Source organism: Buteo buteo, chromosome 4 (genome assembly GCF_964188355.1).
Source record: "Buteo buteo chromosome 4, bButBut1.hap1.1, whole genome shotgun sequence".
NCBI classification, from domain to species: domain Eukaryota; kingdom Metazoa; phylum Chordata; class Aves; order Accipitriformes; family Accipitridae; genus Buteo; species Buteo buteo.
Genome location: NC_134174.1, coordinates 39,909,846 through 39,936,282, shown reverse-complemented (window position 1 = coordinate 39,936,282; position 26,437 = coordinate 39,909,846). Strand labels below are relative to the sequence as shown.

The window sequence follows — 26,437 nt, the reverse complement described above, 5'->3', positions numbered from 1 at the left end:
GGCAGGAACGTTTGATAAAATGCTGGATTTTAAAGTGAGTAGTCCCCAGTTTGGCTATGCATTAGATAAGCAAGTGCTTAACCTTAAGTATGTGCTCACTGAACTTCAATAGGTCTCAGAGTGTGTTGTTGAATAGGGATGGAATTATTCACATGCTTTCAGATAAAAAGACTGCTGAACTGGAGCCATATTGCTGAGTATTTGTGGGAAATTATTTTCCAATTAGGAAACGAAAAAACACAGTGTGATTTGTATGTGCACTCAGAAAATTTGAAGATTGAATTTTATCTATTAAGTAGTCATTTTGAATTGCTCATAAACAAGCTTCCAAGAATTATTAACAAGCATAAAGCTGAAACAAAATAATTTAAAAATGAGGATGCATATTCATGGCACATGCTTTTTTTTCTGCTTTCACATAGCTCTGACTGTAACTCACAGCTCTTCAAAAGCACAAAATAGATTATACAAAATAGAGAGTTCCTAGTCTTTCATAAATGATGTGATCACGTTCAGTTGCAGCACAGCATGAATTAATCCTCATCTGTATCAAAAGATTTGGTGTTAGAACTTTACCAGGACTGCTAATAGGGATTTCCCAATCCTAAGTGAAAATATAAAAGGTAATCTTGTATTTTCACTCAAAAGACAACTTAGGTTAGCATAGAGGAATAACAGGTTCTTGTAAACTGTTCAAGGTAAACAAGGCAAACTCAGATTAAGACCTAGAGGATCATAAGAGCTATTGCATACATGAGCTTTGTGGTTTCTTCTTTGTTGTTAGAGTATGTTCACACTGCAGGTCATGTACACATGTCCAAGCTGGCTTTAAACTATTTATTTCTAGTACTGATAACTGTATAATCATGACAGCACAGACCTCAGTCTGGATATTTTTACCAGTTTTCCAGGAGGGTTTGGTAGCCCATTTTGCCCTGCAGCCACGGTCACATTGGCACCTAACCTATATAAACAGCTCAGGCATTTCTACACAAGTTACAGTGCCATCAGGGCAGAATTGTGCTTAATTTTACAAGTGCTGAAGGAGGATGTACATGTTGTTATGATCACCAACACCTGAAGAGAATACTAGTAGTGGAGATGGACTTCATGGGAACTGGTTGAACTGTAGATTTCCTGCGAGCTTGACAAATCAATCAAATTCCTCATTTCCCAGACTTGTCAGTCCGGACATTATTCTGTAATATGAAAGGAAGATGAAGAAAATGTGAATTATTATTTGTAGTAATTCTTGATGCTAGGTATATGGACCTACGGTGATGATTTTTAAGGATGGAAGACATTATTCAGATATCTAGTCTCCCTATGGAAAACACTGATTATTGAATTTAATGCTTTGCACAGGGGTCATGCCAGAAGTACATTTACTGTAAAAGGGCATCCAGTCAAGAAAAGTAATCTGTTCCTGCTTAAGACAGTACTAGAAGTCCTGACTACTTTTGCTCTCTTATTGTGAGAAAGGCTATGATGTGTCCTGAAATACAAGTAATGCAGAATTTGTGGCTTCTTCGATCTCAGAATATTTGTGCTACACTTGATCCAGATATAAAGTTCTTATTTCTAGGGACATAGTTCAGAGTCAGAGAGAAATATGAATATTAATTAAATTCTATTGTAAGAAAAACCTGCTGCAGAAATATGTCCAGATTTACCTTTAGACTTTGAGTGACTTTCCCAGGATATATAAATTTGCAGGAGGTATCAGTAAGGGAGGACAGTTCATGTGACACACATCAACTTGTCTGGAGTGTAAAGGGAAAACTTTGTACATTCCTGACCACAATGGCTGAATGAGTCTTTGTCCACAATACTCTTTCCAGTCACCAAAACCAGTTATTGGTGCCAGTGACTTTGGTTATTTGCCTGATACAAAATCCCTTAACCAGTCAGAGAGTTTTAAAAGCAGCTTGGGGTAATATAGCACCACAGATCCACAGTAGGAGCTGTACTAGAGAATTCCTAAAGATAGAGGAATGTGAGGAAAGAGAAAGAGGTTTCTGGGAATAATTATAAGGAATGGGACAGGGAGAAAATCAGGACTCCAGTAACAAAAAAAAAAAAAAAAAAAGGGTTAAGAGACCCTATGCGTCCCTATGGTCAATGATACAATTCTTCAGATACCTCAGTTGGGAAATTTCAATAAAAATTCTTCACAATGTGAAAGAGATGCCTGTATATATGTATATATATAAAATTTATATGCATGCATCTAGGCATCTCTGGCATGCAGCCTTCCCTATCCCGACATATATACAGACACATATACACATCTATGGGTATATACAAATATGTAAACATATATACATATATGTGGATGGATAGGGAAGGCTTTATGTCATACAGCCTTTCAGAAAGTTTTCTGAATGTTAATATCTGACAGTTGCAAACTACGCTACCTCTCAACATTGTTTTGTGGTAAGAAATATTAAAATTTGGTACAGGTTGGGAAAATGTGATCCACGTCACTGGCTTCTGATGGTATAGATTTATTAGCTAGCACAAATACAGTAGGAGTGTCTGTTGAAAAGAGTTATCTATTGCTGAGGAAAGTGGGGCATGAAGATACCTTGCCGTTTTCAATACCAGGCAGCCTGTACATGAGTAGAAAAGAATCCCAGAAAGCTCCAGACATTCTGCCCTCGATATGTATACTGTGATTGTGACAAACAGTGACTGGTTTCTAAATGTCTTACCAAGCTGCATTACACTCATCTTCCTTGCTGTCTCTCCAGCTGTTGCAAGCACAAAGTCCACATTTGAAGCAGCCGTTACTGAGTGGCTTTACAAAGCACAAATCACAGAATTTTTGTAACTAATATACTTGACCCATTGAAATAGTATATTTAGATGACATTATCTATGCTTAAAAATTACCTGGAGGATAATAGTAAAACCTGTTACTCACATTATCTGTGCTGTACAGTTGTTTGTTACTGCATTTAGCTAAAACTGCAGGGTATGTAGTTAAATGAAACCAAATTCCTGTCAGTTGTATACATATGAAGCATCTATGACTTGGTTTTTTACGCTGTCTTAATGAGCTTTTAGTCCTGTATATCTTTCTACTTATGATAATATTATTATATAACTCTAAACTTAAAGGTCTTTTCTCTTTCCCTTATTTTCCCAGAGGGTTTTATTTCACTTCATTTTGCTTTGAGTGCTTTTATTTCTTAATTTCATTAAACTTTTTCATAATTTGGACAAATCCATTTATACTTCTGCTTACTTTAAATCAGGAGTGTAAACCAGTGGCATGCAAACAACTTAATGAAATGCAGCTGTCTGGTTTTGTATCATGCATTCGTAGTCACAGGTACAATCATAATAGAATAAGAAATAATATGTGCACTTTATGAATTGGGTATGATCTAAGCCAAGATAGTCATGGCAGGATTGATAATTGCTACTGGAGGCAATATCTTGCTTCTTTAATATTTGCTTCACTGGATGTTAAAGGTTTGTTTTGCACTGGAATAATTTGCCTGCCTGAAGTTATTTGTGTCTCAGAAAAATCATCAAAATGGGGCTTGAGGCACCAGGAAAGAGCTGATAGATTATGAATATTTGCAGCACAATTCTTGGTGCATTTAAGTTATACCATTTTGAAGACAGGATTGTTAGTACATTAGTTTTAAAATGAAGAAGCTTTAGTGAAAGATGCCTGACCTGCAGTGGCCAGAGGAGCAGTCTCATTTCAGGTTATGGAAATATGTAACTCCTTGGTCAGTGCCATTGATAGGTGTGTATTAAATTTTCCAGTACAGATTCTGGTTCTTTATATGCAATTTCAGAGACTCAAGTGTGAGACAACCCCGTCCATAGCATCAGCATGCCCTTTCCAATGGCTGCTAAGTTCTCCATTGTTACTGGAACCATTTTTAGACTGCAGTTTTCAAGATGGAGACTTGTGTGACTTTAAGTACCACAACAAAGATACCATCTGCCTTTCAGAAAGAAAGCAACATTAGCAACAAAAAGTGTGACCTACATGTTAGTTTTTATAATTGTAAGTTTCGGGAGTAGCTCCTGCAGTTCTAGTTATGTGCATAGTTGCAGAGAATTCTGTTAAACACAGACTTAATTTTAAGCAGTAGTTAACATTCTCTCTTGAAACATAAAACTTGGTGCACTGCCAGTGGAAAAGATGTCCTCAGGCAGAATTTCTCTTATTACAGCCAAAGCAAGTTTCAGATGTAATCGCAGTATGTAGAGGCTCAGTTATTGCCAGTGATCAATTCATTGATAGCTCAAGTCTGGCACATGTCATCTAGGGCTGGGCCTATATTTGAAGCACCAGGGAAGCCATCCAGTTAGCTATCTCTTTGATAGTGCGTTGTCATTTATACGTTCTTAAAATCAGGTCATATAAGGAATAAAGATAGTAAGTTGTTGTATAAGGAAAGGGATAAATGGCTGTTTGTATTTCTAAAGTTTCTCCTCCCCACCCCTTCCCATTCATTCCACCCAGTGCGCCGCTCCAAAGCTGCAGATGAGGAAAGGAGCCACAAAGCACGCAGGGCCCGGGATGAATACCGACGACAATCCTTGCGTGCCATCCAGAAGGGAAGAGTGGCTGGCCTGAGTAATTTGTTCCAGGGGACAAGCCTGAATAACGATCAGGAGATAAAACTGAACAACAATAGTGCAAGTCCTTTGCTGTCTCTGTCTGCAGCATCCAGGTTGGTTTGTACAGGAGTGACTTTGAAATAGTTTTCTGTTGAATTGCTCCCTTTCCAATCCCAACCATTTCAACAACCTCTTCAGTTGCTGGAGATTCTCAGTCTTGCTCTTTCATGATAACCAGAAAAAGAATGTTTAAAGAAAAATGAAAACAGATTGAATACTTAATATAAACTAAATGCTATTTATTTTTCAGACAGATTTCTTAGAGTTCACACAGAGAGAGATGGGTCCTTCAAAAGTCAATATTAGATTAGTATGCAAGGCTGTGATATGGAGAAATCAAACAGACAAATTCTTAGGCAAGTCTTAAGCCTCAAGCTTAAAACTGCCTGCTGCATAACAGCCGTTTGAAACATTTTAGAGAGCTGTCATACTCCTAAGTTTCAGGGGGTTTATGTTTTATTTTCAGACAAAATCAAGTGTCTTTGGTGTTTATTAATCTTTCATCTGATTATTTAGGGAGTGCCATGAATTGCAGAAGAGGAGAAGAATCCAAACTGGCAGATGGGTGATAGAAAGTTGACTAGTCACTCTACTATTTTCCTGGTTATTTCTTATACCCTTAATTTGGTTTCCTGTGGTGATAAAGGCCATGTAAGCACTGGCAGGGTAGTAGCATTAAATGCTAAAGAAGAATAATAAACCTAACAGCCAATATCCAGGCTCAGAAAGGAAAGAGCCCCATTACATTGTTTTTCTTTACCAGTCAGTGTGGCACCAGAGAGAATTAGTCCCTCATTGTTTGGAAATGTGTTCTGCTTTGATGAGTTCTTTGCTCTACTGTGTTGAGACACAGAAACTCTCCGGTAACAGCAGACAAAACTCCCAGTTTGAGGACAAATCAGACTTTCACTCTCAGAGAGAACAGGATCTTTAAAGTTGCCATCAAATCAACTTGTCAAAGGAATTCTCTCATTATTTTTCCAAACTACTTAAAGTCTTCTTCAAATTGAAGTAATAAAAACACTAGTAAAAGTGGCAGATTTTGAAAAAGATGGTCCATAAATTTGAGCTGAAGTTCTGAGCTTCTGAGGTGAGGTTATTTACTCTAGAATTTGGTGGTGCTAGATGTGATCCTTTTCAAAAAGGGCCTGAAAAAAAGCTGAAAAATATTCTGATCATTATCCAGCTCATATTCAATACTATTTACCTGTTTCTAAGCCATGCCTATACTACAAAAAAACAGGCAGTATTTATTTTTCTGATCTCTTAAGGCTCCTTTTTGCCTGTCCATGACTTGATTGTGAAGTTATCAAGAAAAATGAAAGTTGCTTTAAACATGTGCTTTAATAGTGAATATACATAATATATATATAAATCAACTTTTCACACCTAACACTGGTATGGTAAAGCAGGAGCAGATGTGTATCTAGAATTTTACTTTGCCAGTGACCTAGGAGGTCAAGGAAGAGATGCACAGTATGTTGTTATTTACCACTAGTGTGAGACAGATTTTTTGCCTCAAGGGAATGTGGGTGCAGTGTTATCTCTGTAAGTTTTTCAGCATGAAGCATAGCTCCTGTAGTTTTTTCCTTGCCTTGCCTTTTCTTTCAAAAGTCACATGAAAATAGTATTCTTTTATTTTTACTTGAGATCTCTATTTCTTATAATTTCTATATAGTTTAGAAAGCTTCCATTTAATTTTTTTCCCACTGTCTTTCTTATTTTGCTGAGTGTTCTCTTCCCAATGAAACTCTTTGGCCCACTTACTCACTTTTATACTTTTTCCTACTGTGTTGTTTTGGTTTGGGTTTTTTTTTTTTACTTTTTTGGTTGTATTTCTTTCTTCCTGCCCCTACAGGACAAGCTCGACTACAATAGCTGTATAGAAACCAACACAGTAATTTTGAGATTTGGCCCAGGGCAGAAAAAAATCTGGATTTGAGAAGTTTTTCAAATATAAACTGAATTAGAGAGAAATGAGTTAAGAAATGAGAATGGATTGTAGGGCCCTGTAATTTAAATGCTTTTTTGTTTCTGATATTGAAACAATTGAATATTTGAAAATATTCAAAAACAGAAATAAGAAACACATATGTAGTTTGGTTTTTTTAACATGTGTCTATAACTGAATATCACTTTCTCCCCTCACTCATGTTTGTATCTTCAAATTTTATGATGAATATTGGTCAGATCTACTCACACGTGTTTGTGTAATTTAACAATAACTATTACATTCACTGCTGGCTTCATCACTTGATATCAACAGAATCAATCACTAGTTTTAGTAACAGACGTGCTGAAAGGGGGACTCAGTTGCATATTATCGAGCAGACAGCATCTATCTTTTTGCTTTTATTCCTTTCTAAAGAGCACTTTGCTGTTATGAATTGCAGAACCTTGATTGTTTTTGAGGGTGCTTGATTATCTCACAAATTAGTTTAATGCTGTTTGGTGACTTCTGAGCTGACATTCTAATTATAGTAGTAGTTCTCTGTTACATTGTCTAGAAATATACAACATTAACTGGCAGCTCCATGGCAGGTGGAGTAGGAAAGCTAGAAGTATGTAGCCAGCTACTGTACTGAGCACTGTGAGTGTATGTCTCACCAAATGAAAATGAAATTCTAGTACAAGTAGACATACCCACACTAGTCTTCATCCTATTTAACTGAAGAAGAACAGCTATGAAGATTTTGTAATTTGTGCTAACAGTTTAAGCACCCAGAAACCCATGGGATTTCAAAGTGTACAGAAATCCATTGTAAAACCTCCCTTTTACTACTGTTATCAGGGTAAATGATATTGTATGCTTAATTGGAATGCAGTCATGCTTTGATTTGATATGATATACCGTAGTCCTTATTTGGGGTAGCTGGATGGATTTTCCACATATTTTACCTGATTTGCCTCCTACTAGCTTAAAGAATCTAAAAGCATAGAAAGTAGTAGAAACAGTAAGGGAGGCTGGCAAGTAGAGAATGCAAAGGGAACATAAGAGTTTAAACAAAACGTTCCCTCTATCATGCTTAGTGGTTTGGATACACAATCTATTATAGCTGATTCTGATTTAGAATTTCTTGTCAGTGAGAAGGACTATACTCTAAGCAAAAAAATAAACTTTGCTTGTCAAGATGTACATTGGAATAAAAACGAAGTGAAAGAGGAAAGCTGACTGAAATGTCCATTGCATCTTTTGTGGTAAATCGTTTTTTAAATATACGCTCTGTGCTTAAGAAAATGCTTAAGGTTCCATTGCAAATGTAAAATCAAAATGCTCTGGTTTCTGTAAAAACTCAGAATAGTTTTAACAAAGTTAAAAAAAAGTTAAAATTTTTCAGTGACCTATACTGCACAGCAGCTACACTGACCATTTTGTAACTGTATGTTTTGTAAATATATAAAAGAGAGATTAATATTTACATTGTCCCTTGTTTTCATACACTGCTAATTCTTTGTATGACTCTCTTCTGTAATTACTTGCCTTTCAATGCAGTAACATCTGGGAGCGTCCTTCTAGACCCTTTTCCCGAGATGTCATCATTCGCTGGTTCAAAGAAGAGCAGATCCCTCGACGTGCTGGGTTTGAGAGGAACACGAACAGGATTGCTCAATGGTTTCATGGTAATACATTGATCCTTCATTTCTTATATAATAGAGCTGTAAGCATACATTCAGGAAATAAATCTTGCCAGCTTTCATCACAAAAAGGAACGTCTGCTGACACTGTGAAATCTAGTTAAAACAACGTTTTTGCATCATTCCTCTTAATAGCATATTTTCCTGTTTTCTGATTAAGTAGACTAATTTGTGACTCATATCACTGAGGTTTTTTCAGGAATATTTTGGCCAGTATATACTTGCTGTAAAATAGCGAGCCAAGCAGGAGGAATAAGACCAAGATAGGGTGAGGAGGACTCCAAAATAAACTGGCAAATACCGTAGTGATGTGGTATGTGGATGACTGACATTCAAGTTTTTGCTTTACCTGATTTGCAAGAAGGACTTGAACCTGTGTCTATTTAATCCCTGTTGTACTTTCTAAGCGGGGGTAGCATTTTTTCTTTCTCACTTTCTTTTGCAAACAAAAATTATTGAAAGATGTTGATTTTTCTCAGGAAGACTTGGGAGTGTATAATTTTAGGCAGTTTTCATGAAACAGGAAAAAAAGTTTCTGTACAGATCCATAATTTGCTGTCATACCTGCTGGAGTTCCTAGCATCTCGGAGGATTTTTTGCTCTGTATAGCATTTGCTATGCAGCTGAGTCTTTGATATCAAATTCACAGGTAAGACATCTTATTTTCATAGGTATTAGCAATGATCTTTATATTTGTTATACGTAAACATGGACAAAAAGAATCCTGGCTTAATAGCTGACATAATTGAGGGAGTGGAAAGACTTTAAAGTTAAATCTCAATATTTTTTCATTGCTGCTTTTGGTGAGTCTGGTATTCCTTTGTTCAAAGCACTAAGCTCTGACCTTGATCCTATTTTCATGATTCTCTAAGCATAAGATGAAGATGTGTGGGTGTTCTAAGCTGAACCAGGCAAGGAAGATTTCTGAACAAGTTTAGTCTTTCATATATTTCAGAATTTTTTTTATGATACGCAAATCCTTATGTGTTAAAAGACATCAGCAAGCTGCTGTTTTCATTGGCTTAATTAGTCAAAGACAGTGAAGTCAGTCATGAATAGCTTGCAAATGCTACATACTTCCATTTCTAATGAACAATGATGCAGACAGGGTTTTTTGTTTTCTTACAAAAGACATTTGGTGTGGTTACTTTCTGAGAGACAAACTGATTAAAATTTCATCTGTGGACATTTTTTAAAAATATTTTCAACCCTGATCTTTCTGTGTGGTCTAATGGTAAATGTTTTCCCTGCTTGTGGGAAGTTCACAGCCATATAAATTGACATGAGCAGTTATGAACGTAATTCATGCCTTATGTTAAGAAGGCACCTGGGCTTGGGCTACTACCTGTGCAGTCGTTCTACTGACTTCAGTGGCTTTTGGATTATCTGCTAATCACTGCTAGAATTCAGGAATTAATGATCTTTCTTTAGTTTCTCAGATCATGCTGTTCATATCTTAAGAAACTGTGACTATCCAATGACATTTATAAAAGTGAGCGAAGTACCTCATTTGTCCTCCTCCCACTCAAGGAGCCTGACAAAGATAATTAAGATAGATTCCCAGCACAGAGCTCAGTGGTTTTCTTTGCAGAGATCCACACGAATGCTGCTTTGGTACATATTTGCTGTGTTAGCTCCTTTAGCTTCTGCAGCTCTGGTCAGATTCATCGTAATCTCTGCACAACTCAGCTGCCTTGTAACTCTTCTGGAGTGGTGGAAGCTAAACATCAGGTTGTTACAGATGTAGTAGTCAATGTTTTGTAGTGTTATGTAGTGTCTAATCTACATTTTGTAATGTAGACAAACTTTGAGCAGAAACAAACAAACAAACAAGAGCAAAATATTAGAAAGTATTAACATACTTTAACTTCTTTTTTTCCTGAAAAAACCCCCTTCTTCATTGAATTGGCCTCCAATTCGGGGGCAAGTGGGAAGGGGAAGGCAACCAAAAACTTTTGATCCAACCAAAAATCTTTTTTCTATTCTTTATTTACTTCTTATTAAAATAAAGATTGTGACTTCTATTGTATAGTCTTATTTAGGATCTTCTGTGTGTTGTTGTTTTGTATTGTATTCAGGGAACCAGGACATATATATACATTATTTCTGTATGAACAAAAATACAGCAGAATATATCTGGCTTGTATAGAAATTGGCAATACAAATGAAAGCCATTCTGCAAAGCCCAGAACTATGGCTAACCACTTGAGTCAATGGGACAATAATATGATCATCATTTGGATAGGTGGATGTTTCTGTGGAAAGGACTGCTGCCTAGTATTTAATGTTATCTAGTATTATGATGACAGGTTCTTAAAACCTCAAACATCTCTCAAAACAGGTATAATCAGGTCCTTCACATCCTTGAACAACTTCTGTATTTTCTTATATCCCAGTTTTGGACCATAAAATGGGAGGATAATATTCTGCCTCACGTTAAAGGCTTTTTGAATGCAATGCACTGAGAGCTATTACAGCAGTACTGAAAAAGTAGATATCAGTTTGTTACAGAATTACATGTTTCTGCCAAGGTCAATAGACCTTTGCTTACCTGCTATGACTGTCAGGTTGTTCAGTTTTTTAGCTAAAGTTAGGCGTTAGCTGATTCACTGTCTTCAAATTGTGCTATGGACATACGATATTTTGTAATTATGCAGAGATGAAGGTTTGAGACAGATGTGTTTGGCTAAAATAACAAAGTCCAAATAATAATGCAAAAATGTCTTTACCCTCATATATTTGGCATATTTCCCACGTTAAGTCATCAAACTGATCTGGATTCTGTTTTAAAATATATATTGACTAGTGCATTTTCATGATATGCGAAACAGGGTAACATACAGCATATTAATGTACCTGAAGTTTTCCTTTTGTCTTCATTTGAAGAATCACTACAAAATGTTTCATTTGAAGTGGAGTGGTAAAATCTGTAGTAAAGAAAAGTCTTTTCAAATCTGAGCATTTCCTTCCTTATTCACAAAAAGTTACTTCTTAAATGAATATCAACTTCAACTTCATCCATCTCTATTTGTCTCTTGAAATTATCATGTTATCTGCACTTCACTAATACGTTTTTAGCTCATTTTGAATAGGCTTTTCTGTTTTCTTGATTGAAAAAATTACCACATTAAAGATACAAACTGTAATGTTCAGCTGAATTTTGGATGTAAATTCTATTATTTTTGCTATGTTTGAATAATAGATCCTTGCAAAAAACTGGATCATTCACCCCTTCAATAAAGGATAACTTTTTTAAAAATTTGTAAAGAAAAAAATGTTATTTTAAAATATCTCTTTTAAAATGTTATTTATAAATTAAAGCCATCTTTAAGCCCCTCAGAAACCATAACATTAGATGATCTTTAATTCATTTGGGTTGGGAAGCAATGAACCTTTTTTCAAAGTGGCTTATGCTCACTTAGTGGCCACAGTGCAATGATACTCAGTTCTCAAACTGCTAAAATAAAGGAGAATCAGAGCAAGCGATTAAGGTGTCACTGAGACTATCCTGGGATATAAGGTAATTGGTGTCTAAGTCTTTTGTAGAAAAACCAGCTGTTTCTTTTGTATTGTTTAATAGTTGCCTTAGGTTTGAGTGAAAAGAATTATGCCTTCAATTTTTTGACTATGAAAACTAAGAAATTGGTCTACATTTAGTTAAAGGTAAATTCTCATCATTTTGATAACTAAGAAGTTAATAATCATATTCAGATTTCTTACCTGCTAATTGAAGATTATGGGCAGATGAATCTAACTTACAAGGCCATCCTAATGTTGTATCAAGATATATGAAACTTTTTTGTAAAGCTGAATTCAGAATATGCTTTGCCAAGATCTCAGTTGCTGCTACACTTGGAAAGCTGGGAAGTAATTTGGTGTCTAGGATGGGAGGTCTGTCTCTCAAAAGGGCTAGAAAGGGAGACACACTCTTTCTTTTGGCCAAATTTAGCTTTGGACTTGAATTTTCTTTTCGAGCCTCTGTGTGACCCATGCCAAGTAAAGGGAAAGTTACCAGCCTTCCCTATATGTTGAAGAGTTTTGCCAAACTCTGTCACAGTCATTAGCAAATTGTAGTTTTCAGTTTACTACAGACATAAGACACTGGGAATAGAATTCCATATGGCAACAAAACTAGAGGCCTCTTCCTTCCGTAAGTATTTAACAAAAGGATACTGGTGGCTGAGACAGATAATATTGCCATTTGTTTGCTCTGTCTTTCATTTGTCCTTTAACCTTTCTCTTTTGCTTGAAATCTGTTTCAGCATTATTTTCTTTTCCATTCCCACTGGTTTGTCAGCTATTATTTTTGATATTTTTGATATTTTTTTAACTTCAGATGTTAGACTTTTTGCTCTCACATATTCTGTTCTGCATTTGGTTATTTTCCATTCAGAACACAGGAGTGTTGCTGTTTGCAGGAGGGCTGATCTCTAAATATTTCCCCAGCTTTAGTTGAGACCAATGTTTTAGGATTGTTGATGTTATTTATCCATGATATAAAAGGGAACTCTCAGATGTATAGCAACGATAATATGGTATGAGAAAATGAGGAATTTATTCATTGCCAGTCTGTGAGATGGCTGTATGCACGTTTGCTAGGCATCTACTGCAGCACTATCTGATCTCTACTTGCTTTCAGGTTGAAAGGAAAGTTCAGAGGCTGATATCACAGATCTGGAAACATGAGGTAGTTGCCCTAAAGGTTGTACCTTTAAAATGTAATTGCAGTAGCATGGTTCCTATTGTGGAGAACTATTTTATCAAGGCAAATCAGCATGGCAGTGCAGTTACTTGGTAAGGGAGTGGCAAGCTGCGAAGCAGCTGATCAGAGCAAGTTGAAGAAGCTGAGTAATCCTTGAGGTCAGGGGAGCCAGGGAAGACAATTTTCAGTTTAACAGGATCATGTTGCAAATGTGTATAGATCAAGGTATAATTTCAGGTGGCTAATATTGTTTTCAGGAAGAAACTTGTTTTCAAGAGGAAAATCTAGCAGACCTAAATAGTGACTGGTTCTGCAAATCAGATGCTCTTAGTAAAGGATTCAAGACTTAATATTTCTGAAAGTCTACTAATTTTGAGTCCTTGAACAGCAGCAGCAACACTGGCCATATTGGTAGAGCTGAACTGTGGGAAATATAGCTTATAAAATATAGCTTGTATAGTAATATTTTCTAAGGGACACAGAAGTTGCAGTGGTTTGAAAAACATCTAACAGTGAATAGTTTGCTGCTTCAAACATAAAAGCACACTTTTTCTTCTGCTCTTGAAGAAGAACCTTCCAATCATTCATAAATGCATGTTAGGAAGATGTAAAGCAAGTGTTGTAAATCCAGCAAAAGTACAGCCTTCTTGATGTTAATGTTCTATTTTCTGATTCACTGCTTTATCGTTATGTAGCTTTTACTTCTCTCTGAGAAAGTGCACAGATAGATTCGCTGCTTAAGTAAACTGAGCACCCTCCCAGGGGTCTGGGATTTTTTTTCACTTCTAGAATTGTTGTTGATAGGGTACTTTGTTAGGAAGAAGATACAAGATCTTGTTAAAAATCTCCTGAATTCATTGAGGGCTTTTCCACTGTCTTCCACAGGCCTTGAAAGACGCATCCAAAAAATAGCTATATGCAAAGCTTGCTATCTAAAACATCCTGTGATTGGGAAACACCTGGAATGGAATCAGAGAATTCTTGACTTGAATGATAAAAATAGCTAAAATAAAAGTTGACAATTACAACGTACCGGTTATCTTGCACACATTTGCAGGACAGCTCTGGGTCTCTAATTTATTCAAGTGAATGAAGAAGGGGAAGTGTGAGATTAAAAAAGAGTTACAGAATATAAAAATTTATTTTGAACAACTGTCTGGGAAAGATTAAAAAAAGATGACTTTCGAGATGATAGATTTAGAAGAGACTATGTCTACTCCCTTTATCAAAAAGGTAGATTTCTGTTTTCTACTCTGCCAGCCTGTTCTCAAGGAGAGAGGGCTGACACAGTTGTGAACAGCAGTTCGAATGTCTGTAGACTTTGTGGCTTAGGACTGCTGCGGGGATACACCCAGGTCAAGACAGGCTAATAGTTATTGCCACCTGGTTGATTTTTTGTAAAACAAGTGATGCCATAGTCATTTAGTATTAAACACCATTCCTAATCTGTGTGAATTTCTCCAAAAACGTCGTTAAGAATGAGTGTTACCTTTGCTGAGAATCTTGGCAGAAAGGACAGATATGGAATAAGTTTGGACACCCAATGACGCTCTCATCATGTAACCCTACATTAGAAAATGGGTTGAGATATACTGCCTGAGTGGAGAGGCATGCACTGCTGTCACCCCCGTTGTCCCTGATCTGTGCTTAAACAGAGCACATTAGTTTCCAAGGCTGCTTAGTCCCATGCTTTTCATCACTGCTGAATTCAGACACAGAGATGAATGTGATTCCTATCACGGTGGTTATGCAGGATGAATGAAAGCCCTCTGTTGTATTAGATAAAGGGGTTGCTAAACACTGAAGGAGACAAGTCAGGCTGGAAAATCTCTGTCTAGCATTTGAAGGACTGATGATAGGCTCACTCTGGTTTTATACCATGGCCTTTAAATAGTAATAATACTGTAATTTTACTTTACTTTGAAAAATTATAAAGCAGTAATGTTTATAACATACACATACAGATTTTATTGGGTCACTATACGTGAACCAGTTTGTCCTTGCACTTTTACATAAATCCTCTATATGTGTGGTTTTACACATAGTTATTAGAGCCATGATCATCAGTTTACTTGCTGTGAGATGGAACGCTGGTTTTTATATTTCCAGAACATATTCCTATCAAACATCTACTGAACATTCTGAAAATATTTTTCAAAGATAGTGCAGTATTTGGAGTTAAGCAGTTAGATCCTTTGGTTGATTCTGGTACTTGACTATGGATGTCTCAAGTCAAGTCAGACCCATAACATATGACAAAATCCAAATACTTCATCAGCTCTAATTCAGTTCTCAGCTTCTTCCTTAGGAAACGAGAGGTGTTTTGCTGTTTTCTAAGAAATAAGGTGATCCTTCATATACTAGGTCATTCTACTTAGGTCATAATGATTGTTTCAGTCTGTCAGTTCTTTTGAAGGCTTTGAAATTGTTTTTCTAGTGCCATTACAGTGCCAAAGTGTCTACGCAGACAGGTTATTAGCAAACAAAATAAATGTTTTAGACTCATGGCTCCCCTTGGAAGGGAGCAAAGTATCAAAGTGAGGTAATGTGAGCTGTAACATGCTGCAAGGAGAAAGGAAGCACAAAAGAACAGCAGGGAAATTGTAGAATGAGGCAATTGAATAATTAATGTAAATAGGCTAATTGCTAATGTGAAATGAGCTTTCTTACTCTTTTACAATACCTTGTCCTTCTTGACTCCTTTTTAACTGGAAGCTATATTCTAAAGATTAGGCATGTTCTAAAGATAGAAAGTAGCAATTTTTCTGAACAGGTATTGTAGACGCTAAAAATGAGAGATAATAAAGAGCGTGTGACCACACAGGAGAAACAGGTTTGATGAAGTGTTAATGGTTTTATGGATACAAACAGGTCAGGTGCAGTGCCCATACAGTGCACTGCTAGTCAAAGATTTAAAAAAAGAGTAAAAAAAAAATAAAATATCCTTTCAAGTTTGAAGTTTGTGCCAGACAATTCTTTACACTTGTGAAGAATATGCACCAGCTTTTTCATAGAGTTTACTTCCAAGTTAATGTACTAATCTCTTAATGAAAAAATATTTTGCTATTGAAAATCAAATTGGTTTACGTTCAGAAGACTTCTTGCCCCCTTTGTTTAAAACACTTTAAGATTTTCTTCTCCATGTGCTACTGTTAGAGCATGACATAGTGAGCAATTATGATTTCATTTAGTAAGCCATCGTGGTAGCTTAATGCATTTACCTGTAATTTTACATTACAGTTCTGTGTTCTATCTCCTTATTGAACTGGACTGTGTGTGAGTAGATTTCTCTATTACTGCAGCTCCTTCAGTTCTTCAGTTAGGCTTTCTTTATCACATTACAAAGAAAACAAAAAAGAAGAGGCGTTCCTGAAAAGAAAGCTCTGCTCTTAGTCTTTGGAAATGAAGAATCATTTGTAAAAAAAAAAGTGATATAAAAATACGGAACATTAGATTCAAATAAAAAGCTCTGACATCTGCCAAGGTTGTTTATGCTAAGACTGGAAGAAATTATGATGACTGTTTATGGTGACCAAAGTGAACGCAGAAGGCCTTGTTCACCTGTCCAGCAGCCTGAATCTGAGCTATGGTATCCTTTTACATTGTAGTCTGTTCCTTACATGCTGGATCATGCTTTCTCCTTTCAATGTCAATTATGTATATGTATTGTATATGTATTAATTGGTTGCTTAGTTTATCCACACACAAGGTGCCCTTACATGTCAGTTGCTACCAGCACAAGACATTCAGCTCATACTGCATATCTTTAAATGCTGTACCTGGATGTTTCCTGATCACCCCCTCTAGTATACCACAGGTGTCCTGTGCAGAACCTTGTTAGTCTTGGATGAATTGCTGATATCCTTCTTATTGTTAGTCCCTATCTAACTGTTTATCAGCCATGCCTCCAGCTCTTGTTCCTTTGCCTGCACACTTACAATAACATAATATATTTTCATCATATATAATATCCATATATTTTCTTCAGCTTATGCTAGACTAAGTTATATTTATTATTTTATCTGCAGTACTTTCTGTTTAAAGCACAGCAAATAATTGCAAACCCAAGGTCAGAAAGTTTTCCTGGTTTCCCAGCAGATGACCTTCTTACTGGTCCTACTGTCTTGCTACTCAAAGTATTGAAACCGCAATCCTATTGATCCAGCCTCAAGGCAAAAGATTACAAGTTATTATTACAACAGGTCCTTTGAAATAATGGTATTTTCCTGCTAAGCAAACACAAGTCTCTCAAACAGGGTATCAGCAGGTATGGTGTGTAGTCATGTAGAGGAGAAAAGCATGCAACTGTGCAAAATTATGTTACTGGTTTAGCTCAACTCCAGTTCACCCAGTTAGGAGCAGATTGTGACATTTAAACTGCTTTCACCACAGGAGATAAACATTAGGAGATTATATGAAAACAATGGGACAAGATTTCTACAACTAACCTGTATGTGCAACTTCATGTGACACTGGCATGGAGGCAGAATGAGGTGGAGCATGGGAAACATAAATTTTCCCTTCCCCTGCAAAAGTTAAGGGAATGACAGCTCCCTTTCTTCTCTCTTGGATTTCAGAAAGGTCAGTTCTTCCTTCTTCTCATGGCCTTTCAGTGAATGGAACTGTCAAATCACAAACTCATTAATCTTTTTAAGAGGTAAAACTCTGAAAGAGCTATGTGGATTAGCACGCTATTAGTATTGGCTCTGACTGGATCATACCCTACCTCTCTATCCAAGATTAGCATCTCTAATGTAATACACAACAGTTCTTAATCCAGGATAGGGAGGACTCAGATCTAAATTATATATAATTCCATGGAACATTCTGCCACTGCTGTTACCACTGATTCTCACAATTAAGCACAGCATGGGTCTTTCATGAGTGCATGTGGTTATTGCAAATTCATTCCAGTATGCTTGCTAAAAAGAATCTTTTGTACTTGAAGTGAGCTGCAAACATTTATAGATATTTCAATCCAAGATACAAGAAGGTAATAGTTCATTAGTCATAGGATAGAGCTCCCTCTCCTATTTTCTCTCTTAACCATGCTACTGTTTGCAGGGTGGGGACGGAATCTCTGAGAGCTAAGATGGTGGTAGCAACAAATGATTTTGCACACTTGCTGTCCATGTGCAGATCCTCTTGTCATGTAAACTGGAATAGTCCCATTGATGAAATTTAGCATAAATGAAAGACTCTTAATTCCAGACTCTGTATTAGAAATTAAGTAAAAAATTCTGTTTGCTTCTGTTTGTAACTTTTTCAGAACTTCAGATGAAGTTGGTCCCTCCAATGAAGACATTTCTGCTTACTAAGTAGTGGTTTCAAACACCTAATTCAGATTATCCTGCTGTGAGTTTGAGTCTAGCTGCTAGCTCACTTACATTAATTCCAGTGCTGGTAGGAAATGAGGCTATTTAGTGGCTGGTTTTTAGTGGCTTAATGGAGAAATGGGTCAAACCCCAGAGGATGTCCAGAACTGGATCATTGTAAGAGCTTCACGTGGTTATACTGCCACTTATTAGGTGTGAAGTTTTTACTATCCCAGTGTTTTTCTCATTTGACTTTCAAGAGTGCTTCAGTGTCTGGTTCACTTTATCGAGTGATTAAAGGTAACTTTTTCCCCTGAGGAACAGTACACTAAATCAATATGCAAGAATGTTGCAAGCAGCTAGAAAGCCCTGTAATTAACAAAGTTAGCTTAAAGTTTGCAAATCTAGCCAAGTGTGTAAGAAGAAAAAATAGTTATCAATATTAACCCTAGATTTATTTTTCTTTGAGCTGGGTAAAGAAGTATAGTTTCTTAAGTACTTACAGAAAATACCACAACCAAACTGCTTTGTAGAAATCTATCTGGAACTGCTATTTTAATTTGAGTATGGGAAAATACTCCAGATATAGCATGATTTAAATTTGTATCCCTTTTAGCAATAAAAGTTCTAATGATTACTTGATTAAAAAACATGTAGAAAGATTTCTTCTAAGCTCAGTGATGTCACCTGGAAGATTCTCACAGATGTAAATAGATTTCAGATTTGACTGCTAATGTACCTAAAAAATGTATGCATTCTTAAACCTTACACAAATGGAATATATTTGAGGCAAAACCATTTTCCTTCACCTATGAAAAAAGCATGAAAAGCGAAGACCACAGTATATTTTCTGCTTAGTTATCTGTTGTAACATCAGTTGTAAAATTTGAATTCCAGGGCTCCATGTTAACTGTGACTTTTATTTTTCTCCTTTTATTGAGTGAGCTCTGCTGACACCGTGATTTGCATTACAGTTGTCATTTAAGTTTATGGAAAATGTATCTTGACAGCTTCTTTAACACCTATGAGATTATAGTGTTCTAGGTAAGCTGTAAGATATATGTGTTTTTGAAGACCATCATAGGCACATGTATTTGTATACATGTAAAGTTTTGCTACTTTTTGGATCTATTAATTTCATTGTAAAAAGAAGAAGGGCTGATTGGTTATTTTTGAGCATGGGATTTATTTTTGTTAATACCAAGGGATTTTTTTAGTATTTAAAAACAAACTGAGAATGCATTCAACTGCTTTTCTTCTGTCTAATTCACGGTCAAGAACGTTATCTTTAAAGCCTCTTGAAAAGTTTTTATACCTTCTACTCATAAATAGTTGTGATTGCAGAGCTAATTGCGCTGTATAACCGCTATTATCAGCTGATATCTACTCAGTGTATCCATGGTAGTGCATCAAATTGGCTATAAACTGTGGGCCAAATTTATGACAATAGTCGACGTTCTTCCTGAAATTAATAGTTTCATGGTGGGAGCATACAGCAACCTTCAGCTATGTCATAAGGTACAAGGAAACATACTATGGGGAGAGAGAAGCTGGAGCTTACTGCACCCTAGTGATGATGCCATTCTGGTCCCTACCCACCTGAATGAGAGCCCTGGGCTGCCTTTCTAGGGCTGACTTAGAATGGACCCCAGAATCAAAGAGTCAGCTCTTGTTGTGCATGGAGCTGGAGGTCGAACTAGAGGTTTAATGAGTCTTGTTGAATGCAATGAAGAATCAAAATCTAGCTTCCATATACTCAGATAAAAAGCAAATTCAAATAGCATAGGTACTTCAGTGCAAATCAGTATCAATATAAAAAGGCTAGTGAAAAACATTAGCAACTCTAGCAAATTAGCAGCTTGTCAGAGGCTGTAATGTGATATTTTGTTTACTACCATGTAACTCAATTAACTTCTAGACATTTCAGTGTCCATTCATTGGACAAATGCTTTTACAGTGAGACCACTAAATTAATGAAGTTGTATTCATATTGCATTCCCAGCGTACTGAATGACTAACCAATACTAGCATAAAATAAAGCCATTTAAACTAGCAGTATACCAGGAAGACTCCTGAAGAAGGCTCTGAACATTCCTAATGCCCAAACCCATGATCAACCTAGATATGACCGCTCTGTTGTTAACCACTAGAATTACAAAACCTTTCCCACACAGCTATGCATTTTGTATTACACTATTCAAGACGTTTGTTCACATAAATTTGACATTTGCATAAAACTTACTAAGTATGGATGTATATGGAGAGATTTGGTTTTCAGTTTACCTACAAGCAGATTTTGAATATCTAATGGTCCTTACTCGTGTAGAAATCTTACTTCTCTGTTTCACAGTAGTAATTGTAAAGCTTGTTTGTTTTAGGTAGAATTGCAAATTAATTGCCTTTATGGAAAGTAATTTAAGTATTTTTTCAATATTATTTCTGCTGCAGAGATGCATCATATAGAGAACTATTTAAATCCATGGAAGTAGCAGTGACATCTGCTAGTCTAAAGCCAGTCCAGTTGTCTTCCTTTTTATACCACTAGCAGGATCATTGTTCTTCAGATGTTCTTAAAATGTGCTTTCATTCAGTACATCTCATTTATTTTTTTTACATTTTATTCTAAATAGGATTAGGGTATATTTCCTGTTTGCCTGAAGTTGTAATCTACATTTTTGGTTGCTTTATTGCACCCAAATAAAATATGTCAAGCCACTAATAAAGACAGTAAGTTCAGTTTCTAAGTCTATATTTAAAGTGTTGAGCTTTATCTTAGTTCACCAAGATTGTGAAAAAGTTGTGAAGACATTTTTAAACGTACTTTGTTTTTGTAGTGAAGAAATTATACTGCTTTTATATGGGACATACTGACGAGCTTTATGTCAGTTTGGAGAAGGAAAGAATGCCTGAGAATGACTCCTTTTTTTCTTCCTTTTCAAGGGGTGAGCTTGAGAAAGCAGCACTGCTGATTTTCTCTCAATTTTAACCATTAAAAATTGCAGGCTTTTTATAATTTAGCTCATGACTGAATGTGCTGTTTTTCCCTTCTGGGTTTTTTGTATGGTTCTTGGAGAAGCTCTGATAAAGGCAGGAGTACCCATAAAATGTGGTGATATAGATAGGGCTGCTTTGCTTTTGTTTGTCTTTTTATAGCCAATGTCTGCATCATGCAGCCTCTAGTGCAATTAACTCCTGGTTTAAAAATCTTGCTCATTTTGCTACTTCTCACTTGGCTTGATGAAATTTGCCAGTAGCTTCCTATTATCTAAGTAATTTTTTCCTTTTCTTCTTTTAGTAAATCCAGTGGCTATGTTTCATAGGTATTTATAGCTATGGCAATAGTGGCAGAGGAAAACTGCACTAGGAGTTAATGTTGGTGTCTTACTTATTCCATTTAATATGAAATCATAGCATATTACAATTCTCAGTAATTTATTACTGTTATTATTAGAAAGCTTTTTGGCATCTGGTTGTCTCAGTCCAGTCTGTGTGGACAAGGGCCTGATTTTTTAATTTCTCTGTATTTTCTGTACTCAATTACATGATGGAAAAATGGCTATAATGGATCACAAGAACGCCCCAGAATAAATGACTGCAAACATATGAGACAAATGCAAATCAGGCCCTAACTGTTCTGCCAGAGTTTATGTTGATTTATTATATCGTTTATTCAGTATAATGTCATAGTCACAGCCTAGACATTAAGAATTTCATGGGCACTGAATTAAATCCCCTGTTTTCCTCTAGAATTGGCATATTCATGATAGAGCATGCAAATGGTGGGGTAGCCACAGTGGACATTTTAATGAATGTGCATTATTGCTCTCTGTTCTATACATCCTTAAGTGTGGCCACGTTTTTAGAAGAGGGGCTGGTTACACGAAAGATCCAGTCTGCATTTGGAAACATAAATGATTGTTTGCCTGAGCATCCATGTATTCACAATTCAGAAGCACCAAAAATGTTTAACATATTGATACTGTAAGACTATAAGTGAAACCATATATAATTGGTTTTAGCATATTGTGGTTTTCTTATATCAAAATTATTTGAGGACAGAAAGAAATATCTTACTCCTTAAGAAACATCAATATATTAAGATGTGTAGTACAGAAGCAGAACCTGGTGCCAAAATAAATATATTGTATAATTTTTAGCATTTAATTTTTTAAATAGTGCTTATGGAATTACATGTTTTATAAAGTATTTCACACTCCAGTGAATAATGCTTATTTCAGAGCTAGGAAAAATATGTATGAATACGCATGCTGTTTTAAAGGATTGCATAGTTTATCCTTCTAGGTAGAAGTTTTGTGCTTTACTTGTCTGTCTTGTTGAGATTAAACACCTGTTGATTTGCAAGTACAAGTATTTCTTCTGGCAGTGGTTTTCAAAGAAAATCTTGGTGGTTAAATGTACATATCTAATTCAGTGATGGGAGAAGTGGCAAGGTGATAAAAATGTGATGAGATATGTTTTTTTCAAAAGTGCTCTCTGAGACTGACAGTAGTTTTAACACTTGCAATTTTTCATACTCGTCTTCCACTTGCAGAAAGTGGGAAATGGTAACATTTACACACACTAAGTGAGCAGGTGTGTAGAGTTTTAAGTTCCAAAAGCAGCTTTCATGGCAAATCAATAAACTTGCACTCAGTTCTGATTCTAATGCCTTCAGCATCTGCAGTGTTCAGCAACTGATGATTTTAAATTGCAAATAATTTATACTCTTATATGAATATTTCTTCAAGCCTTTGATTCAAGAAGAATTCCCCCCAACCTCACAAACATTTCTCAGTTTCTGTGTGTTCAGAGCTGTACCTCCCAACTCTCCTTCAGCAGCTATCCATCAGCCAGTAATGGGCTCTTTGAAACCATGTCTCTGCAGGAATGTCATCCCAGCCAAGGCTATTCAGTAGTAGTGCTATTCCATGTGCTATTCTCATCTTCGGTCCGTGTGTTCCCCTGGAGTGTCATCTAGCAGTGTTGCCTCAGAGTAGGTTGTACAAAGCCAAGAAGGGGCTACAAAGAGACTACCTTTAACTAATTCTTCTACTTTGCCATTTTACAGAAATCTAAAGCAAGCAAAAATGTCACTGTGGGCTTTATTTTGTTTTGTGCAATTGGTTTGGTAAAAGTTCAGTCTTCCATGTTTTTTCATGTCCATGCTGCCCTCAGAAGTATTTAGGAGGAACAAGGACTTATGATGGCTGGAGTTATGAGAACATAAATAGATCCCAGGAGGGCTTTTGGTCTCTCATCTTCTCCTCTCACAGATCAGGTTTCTCATCTTTTTCCTTGATTTAGATCTCATTTGCATACCAGCAGATTTTCTCTCTCATTTTCAAATTCAGCAAAATTTGAGGATTTAAATGAGAAGTAACAAGGTGAGTAATGTAAACAAGTGAAGTGGATAAGAAGTGCTTGCAAATGATGCCCACAAGCTAGAACTTCCCTTTTTCCTCTGTTGCTTGCAAGACCAAGACCAAATGAATGCAAATATTTTGTCTGCCTGGAGAAAGGGTGGTGAATACTGGCCATTAACCTTCTAAAAATCTGCCATGCTTTTCATTTTTCACAGAAAACACAGTATCAGTGACTGCTGTACAAGAACAGATGTGTTTCTCTTTGCTGGACCAGGATCAGAGCTTAAATCAGCTTCTTTGCTCTACAGTGATTTTGTATTATACTACAGTGCTATTTCTAGCCCTGCCAGGCTGTTCTAGTGAGGTATTTCTTTGTGCTTTACTGATAAAGCAAATTTTAATGTTTCAGAAGATACACTAAGTTCTTAATATCTACTTTGCATGTGCCACATCAGACATCTATCACAAAAGTTTGTTGATAGAGTCTGTATAGTTGTCTATCTTTTTCACACAAAACAGAAATAAAAATTCAATCCATCTGTATTGTAAGGAGGTAAACACATCCTACAGGAATAATATTTGTAACAAAGTTCCCTATTTGGATTAGCGTACTGATATTTTCTTGAAGCATGTTTGTTTCTTATTTGGAGTTTGCAGACATCCTCATGAATATGTTTATTTTCCATGCTCTTTGCAGGAAATGTCATCTTATCTATAACAGCATCTAGGATGCTTATATAGGCTTGGAAGTATTTACTGTTTTTTTTTTTTAAAAAACCAAAAGCAACACTTTCTTATTTTCCAGTCATCCTATCAGCAAAGAAAATTCATCATTATCAAGAATATTTGTACTGTTTATGTAATGCATCCTGTTTAGGTGCTTGGAACCTCCCTGTTGTTGATCTTCCATTGACTTTACTAGAACATAGAGGCTTCCAATTTTAGTCAGTGAAAATAATACAAAATTAAATATTCTTGCCCCTAAGTTTCTGTCAATTTACTCATCATAGATAGTAAACTACACACAGAGAATGTAGTTTGAGAAACCACTGAAAATTGAATGGTTAACTGTTCCATTTTTGTAAATGAGCTTCTTTTCAGAAGCTGTTCAGATGAGAAGAGAAAACTCACAAAAATTAGAGTAATAGCAGATGTTTAATGTGGGGATTTCAGGTCAGAAAGCCCATCTCTAAAGAAAAAAATCAAGAAATATATATATATGAGATAGAAGGTTAAAGGTCTTTTGTGCTACTTTTTCTCCTCTAATAGGTGACAATTAATAATGTACAAAGAGAAGAGAGAGTTTGAAATCTTTGTTTTCCTCCTGGCTAATGCATTCTATAGGCTTATCTGAAAGGAAGGAAAGAAAGAAACCAACACTATGCTTTGAGGAGACTAACAGAAAAAATTATAGCTCTATTATACCAGTGGTGTGTTCAGACAAGTAATGCAAATGCATATCTTTAACTTGCTGCAATGCTTGTTAGTGAATATTGTGTAAATATTTTGACAGTGAATATAAAGGGTTTTACAGTATTTGATAGTTTGGGTATAGAATGAACTTTAAAGGAGACAATTAAGGGGTATATTTTCTGCAGAGTGCATAGGGAATTAACAGTGAGCCACACTGGCAACAATGGATGTAGTACATCTGATTTTCTGTAAACCTGAAGAAAAATACCCATTATAACTGCATTACATGTTTAGATAGGATTTTCAAAGATTCCCAGGGGAGTAAGGCACCCATTTCCTTCAAAATTTCAGTAGGTCTTTAATCGCTTTAAGGAATCTCAACCTTAGGGAATTAAGAAGGCTTCTGAGGTCTGAGTTTTCTTTATTCTAAGAACTGCTTTATCCTAACAGAACAGAAAGATGAGTCCATATTAGTTTAAAAAAAAAAAAAAAGGGAAAAAAACCAGCAAAACAGGCTGATATATTTTTACATATGATACTTTTCCTTCCTGTGTATAGAGGCTCAAGATAGTCCTATGTACCATGTAAATCTTCAAGGAGAGCTTGTTCAGGGCATGGTGCATTATCAATATGCCTTATCCTTGCCTGAAGGGATCTCTTGCCATCAGAAAAACATTATTCCTCTGGGCCTTGGTTTTCTATACATGCCTGTAGGTAGCCCAGAGCATACTTTCCATACTGAGCAAGGCCCACTGGGGACGTAGCTGAGATTCACTGATGTGGAGTTTCCCAATTCTGCTTATATCTTAAATGTACCAGCATGGTTACAAAGGAGAGGAATGGTGAAGAATGGGTAATGGACTCCTGCTCACCTTTCAACAGCACAGATTTATCTCTATCTTAGGTATTTTACTGCATGCATTGCTTCTGCGCTTGCGCAGAAGAAAAGGTAGTGAGTATGGAACAAAGCAAGGTTTCTCCAGAGGCTCCCTAACCACTGTCACTTCACTTTGCCTATGTACCTGAGAAAGGAGGCCAGCCCCGTACTGACCACAGAGTACTCAGATAACCTATCTGTGGCATGGCCAGTGAATTTCAAATGTGTATTTTACCTGTTGATTTCTAAATACATCCCAGCTTTGCCTCCCATTGCAGTTCTATGCAGACAGGAAAGTTTCAGTTTATTTGCTCACATTTTAGGTTTTGCTTTTTGTGACCTATTGCACACCTTTTCTCTATTATCAGCACAGAGGCCTATAGCCCCTTACTTGGTAACATTTATGGATACTGTGCTATTTACTAGGACTTAAATCAGATTGCCAACATGCAGCACAGCAGGAAATATCTGCATTCTTACC

The 26,437-nt window shown here is 36.2% G+C and overlaps 1 protein-coding gene across 1 annotated transcript in view; it reads left to right on the top strand.

Annotated features, from left to right (window-relative positions):
* Positions 1–26,437, top strand: part of SH2D4B (SH2 domain containing 4B) — a 66,512-nt gene that overhangs the window by 29,220 nt on the left and 10,855 nt on the right. Inside the window, exons 5-6 of the mRNA XM_075026897.1 lie at positions 4,493–4,703; positions 8,144–8,271. Coding sequence (XP_074882998.1) covers positions 4,493–4,703; positions 8,144–8,271 — 339 coding nt within the window. The remainder of the gene's footprint in view (positions 1–4,492; positions 4,704–8,143; positions 8,272–26,437) is intronic.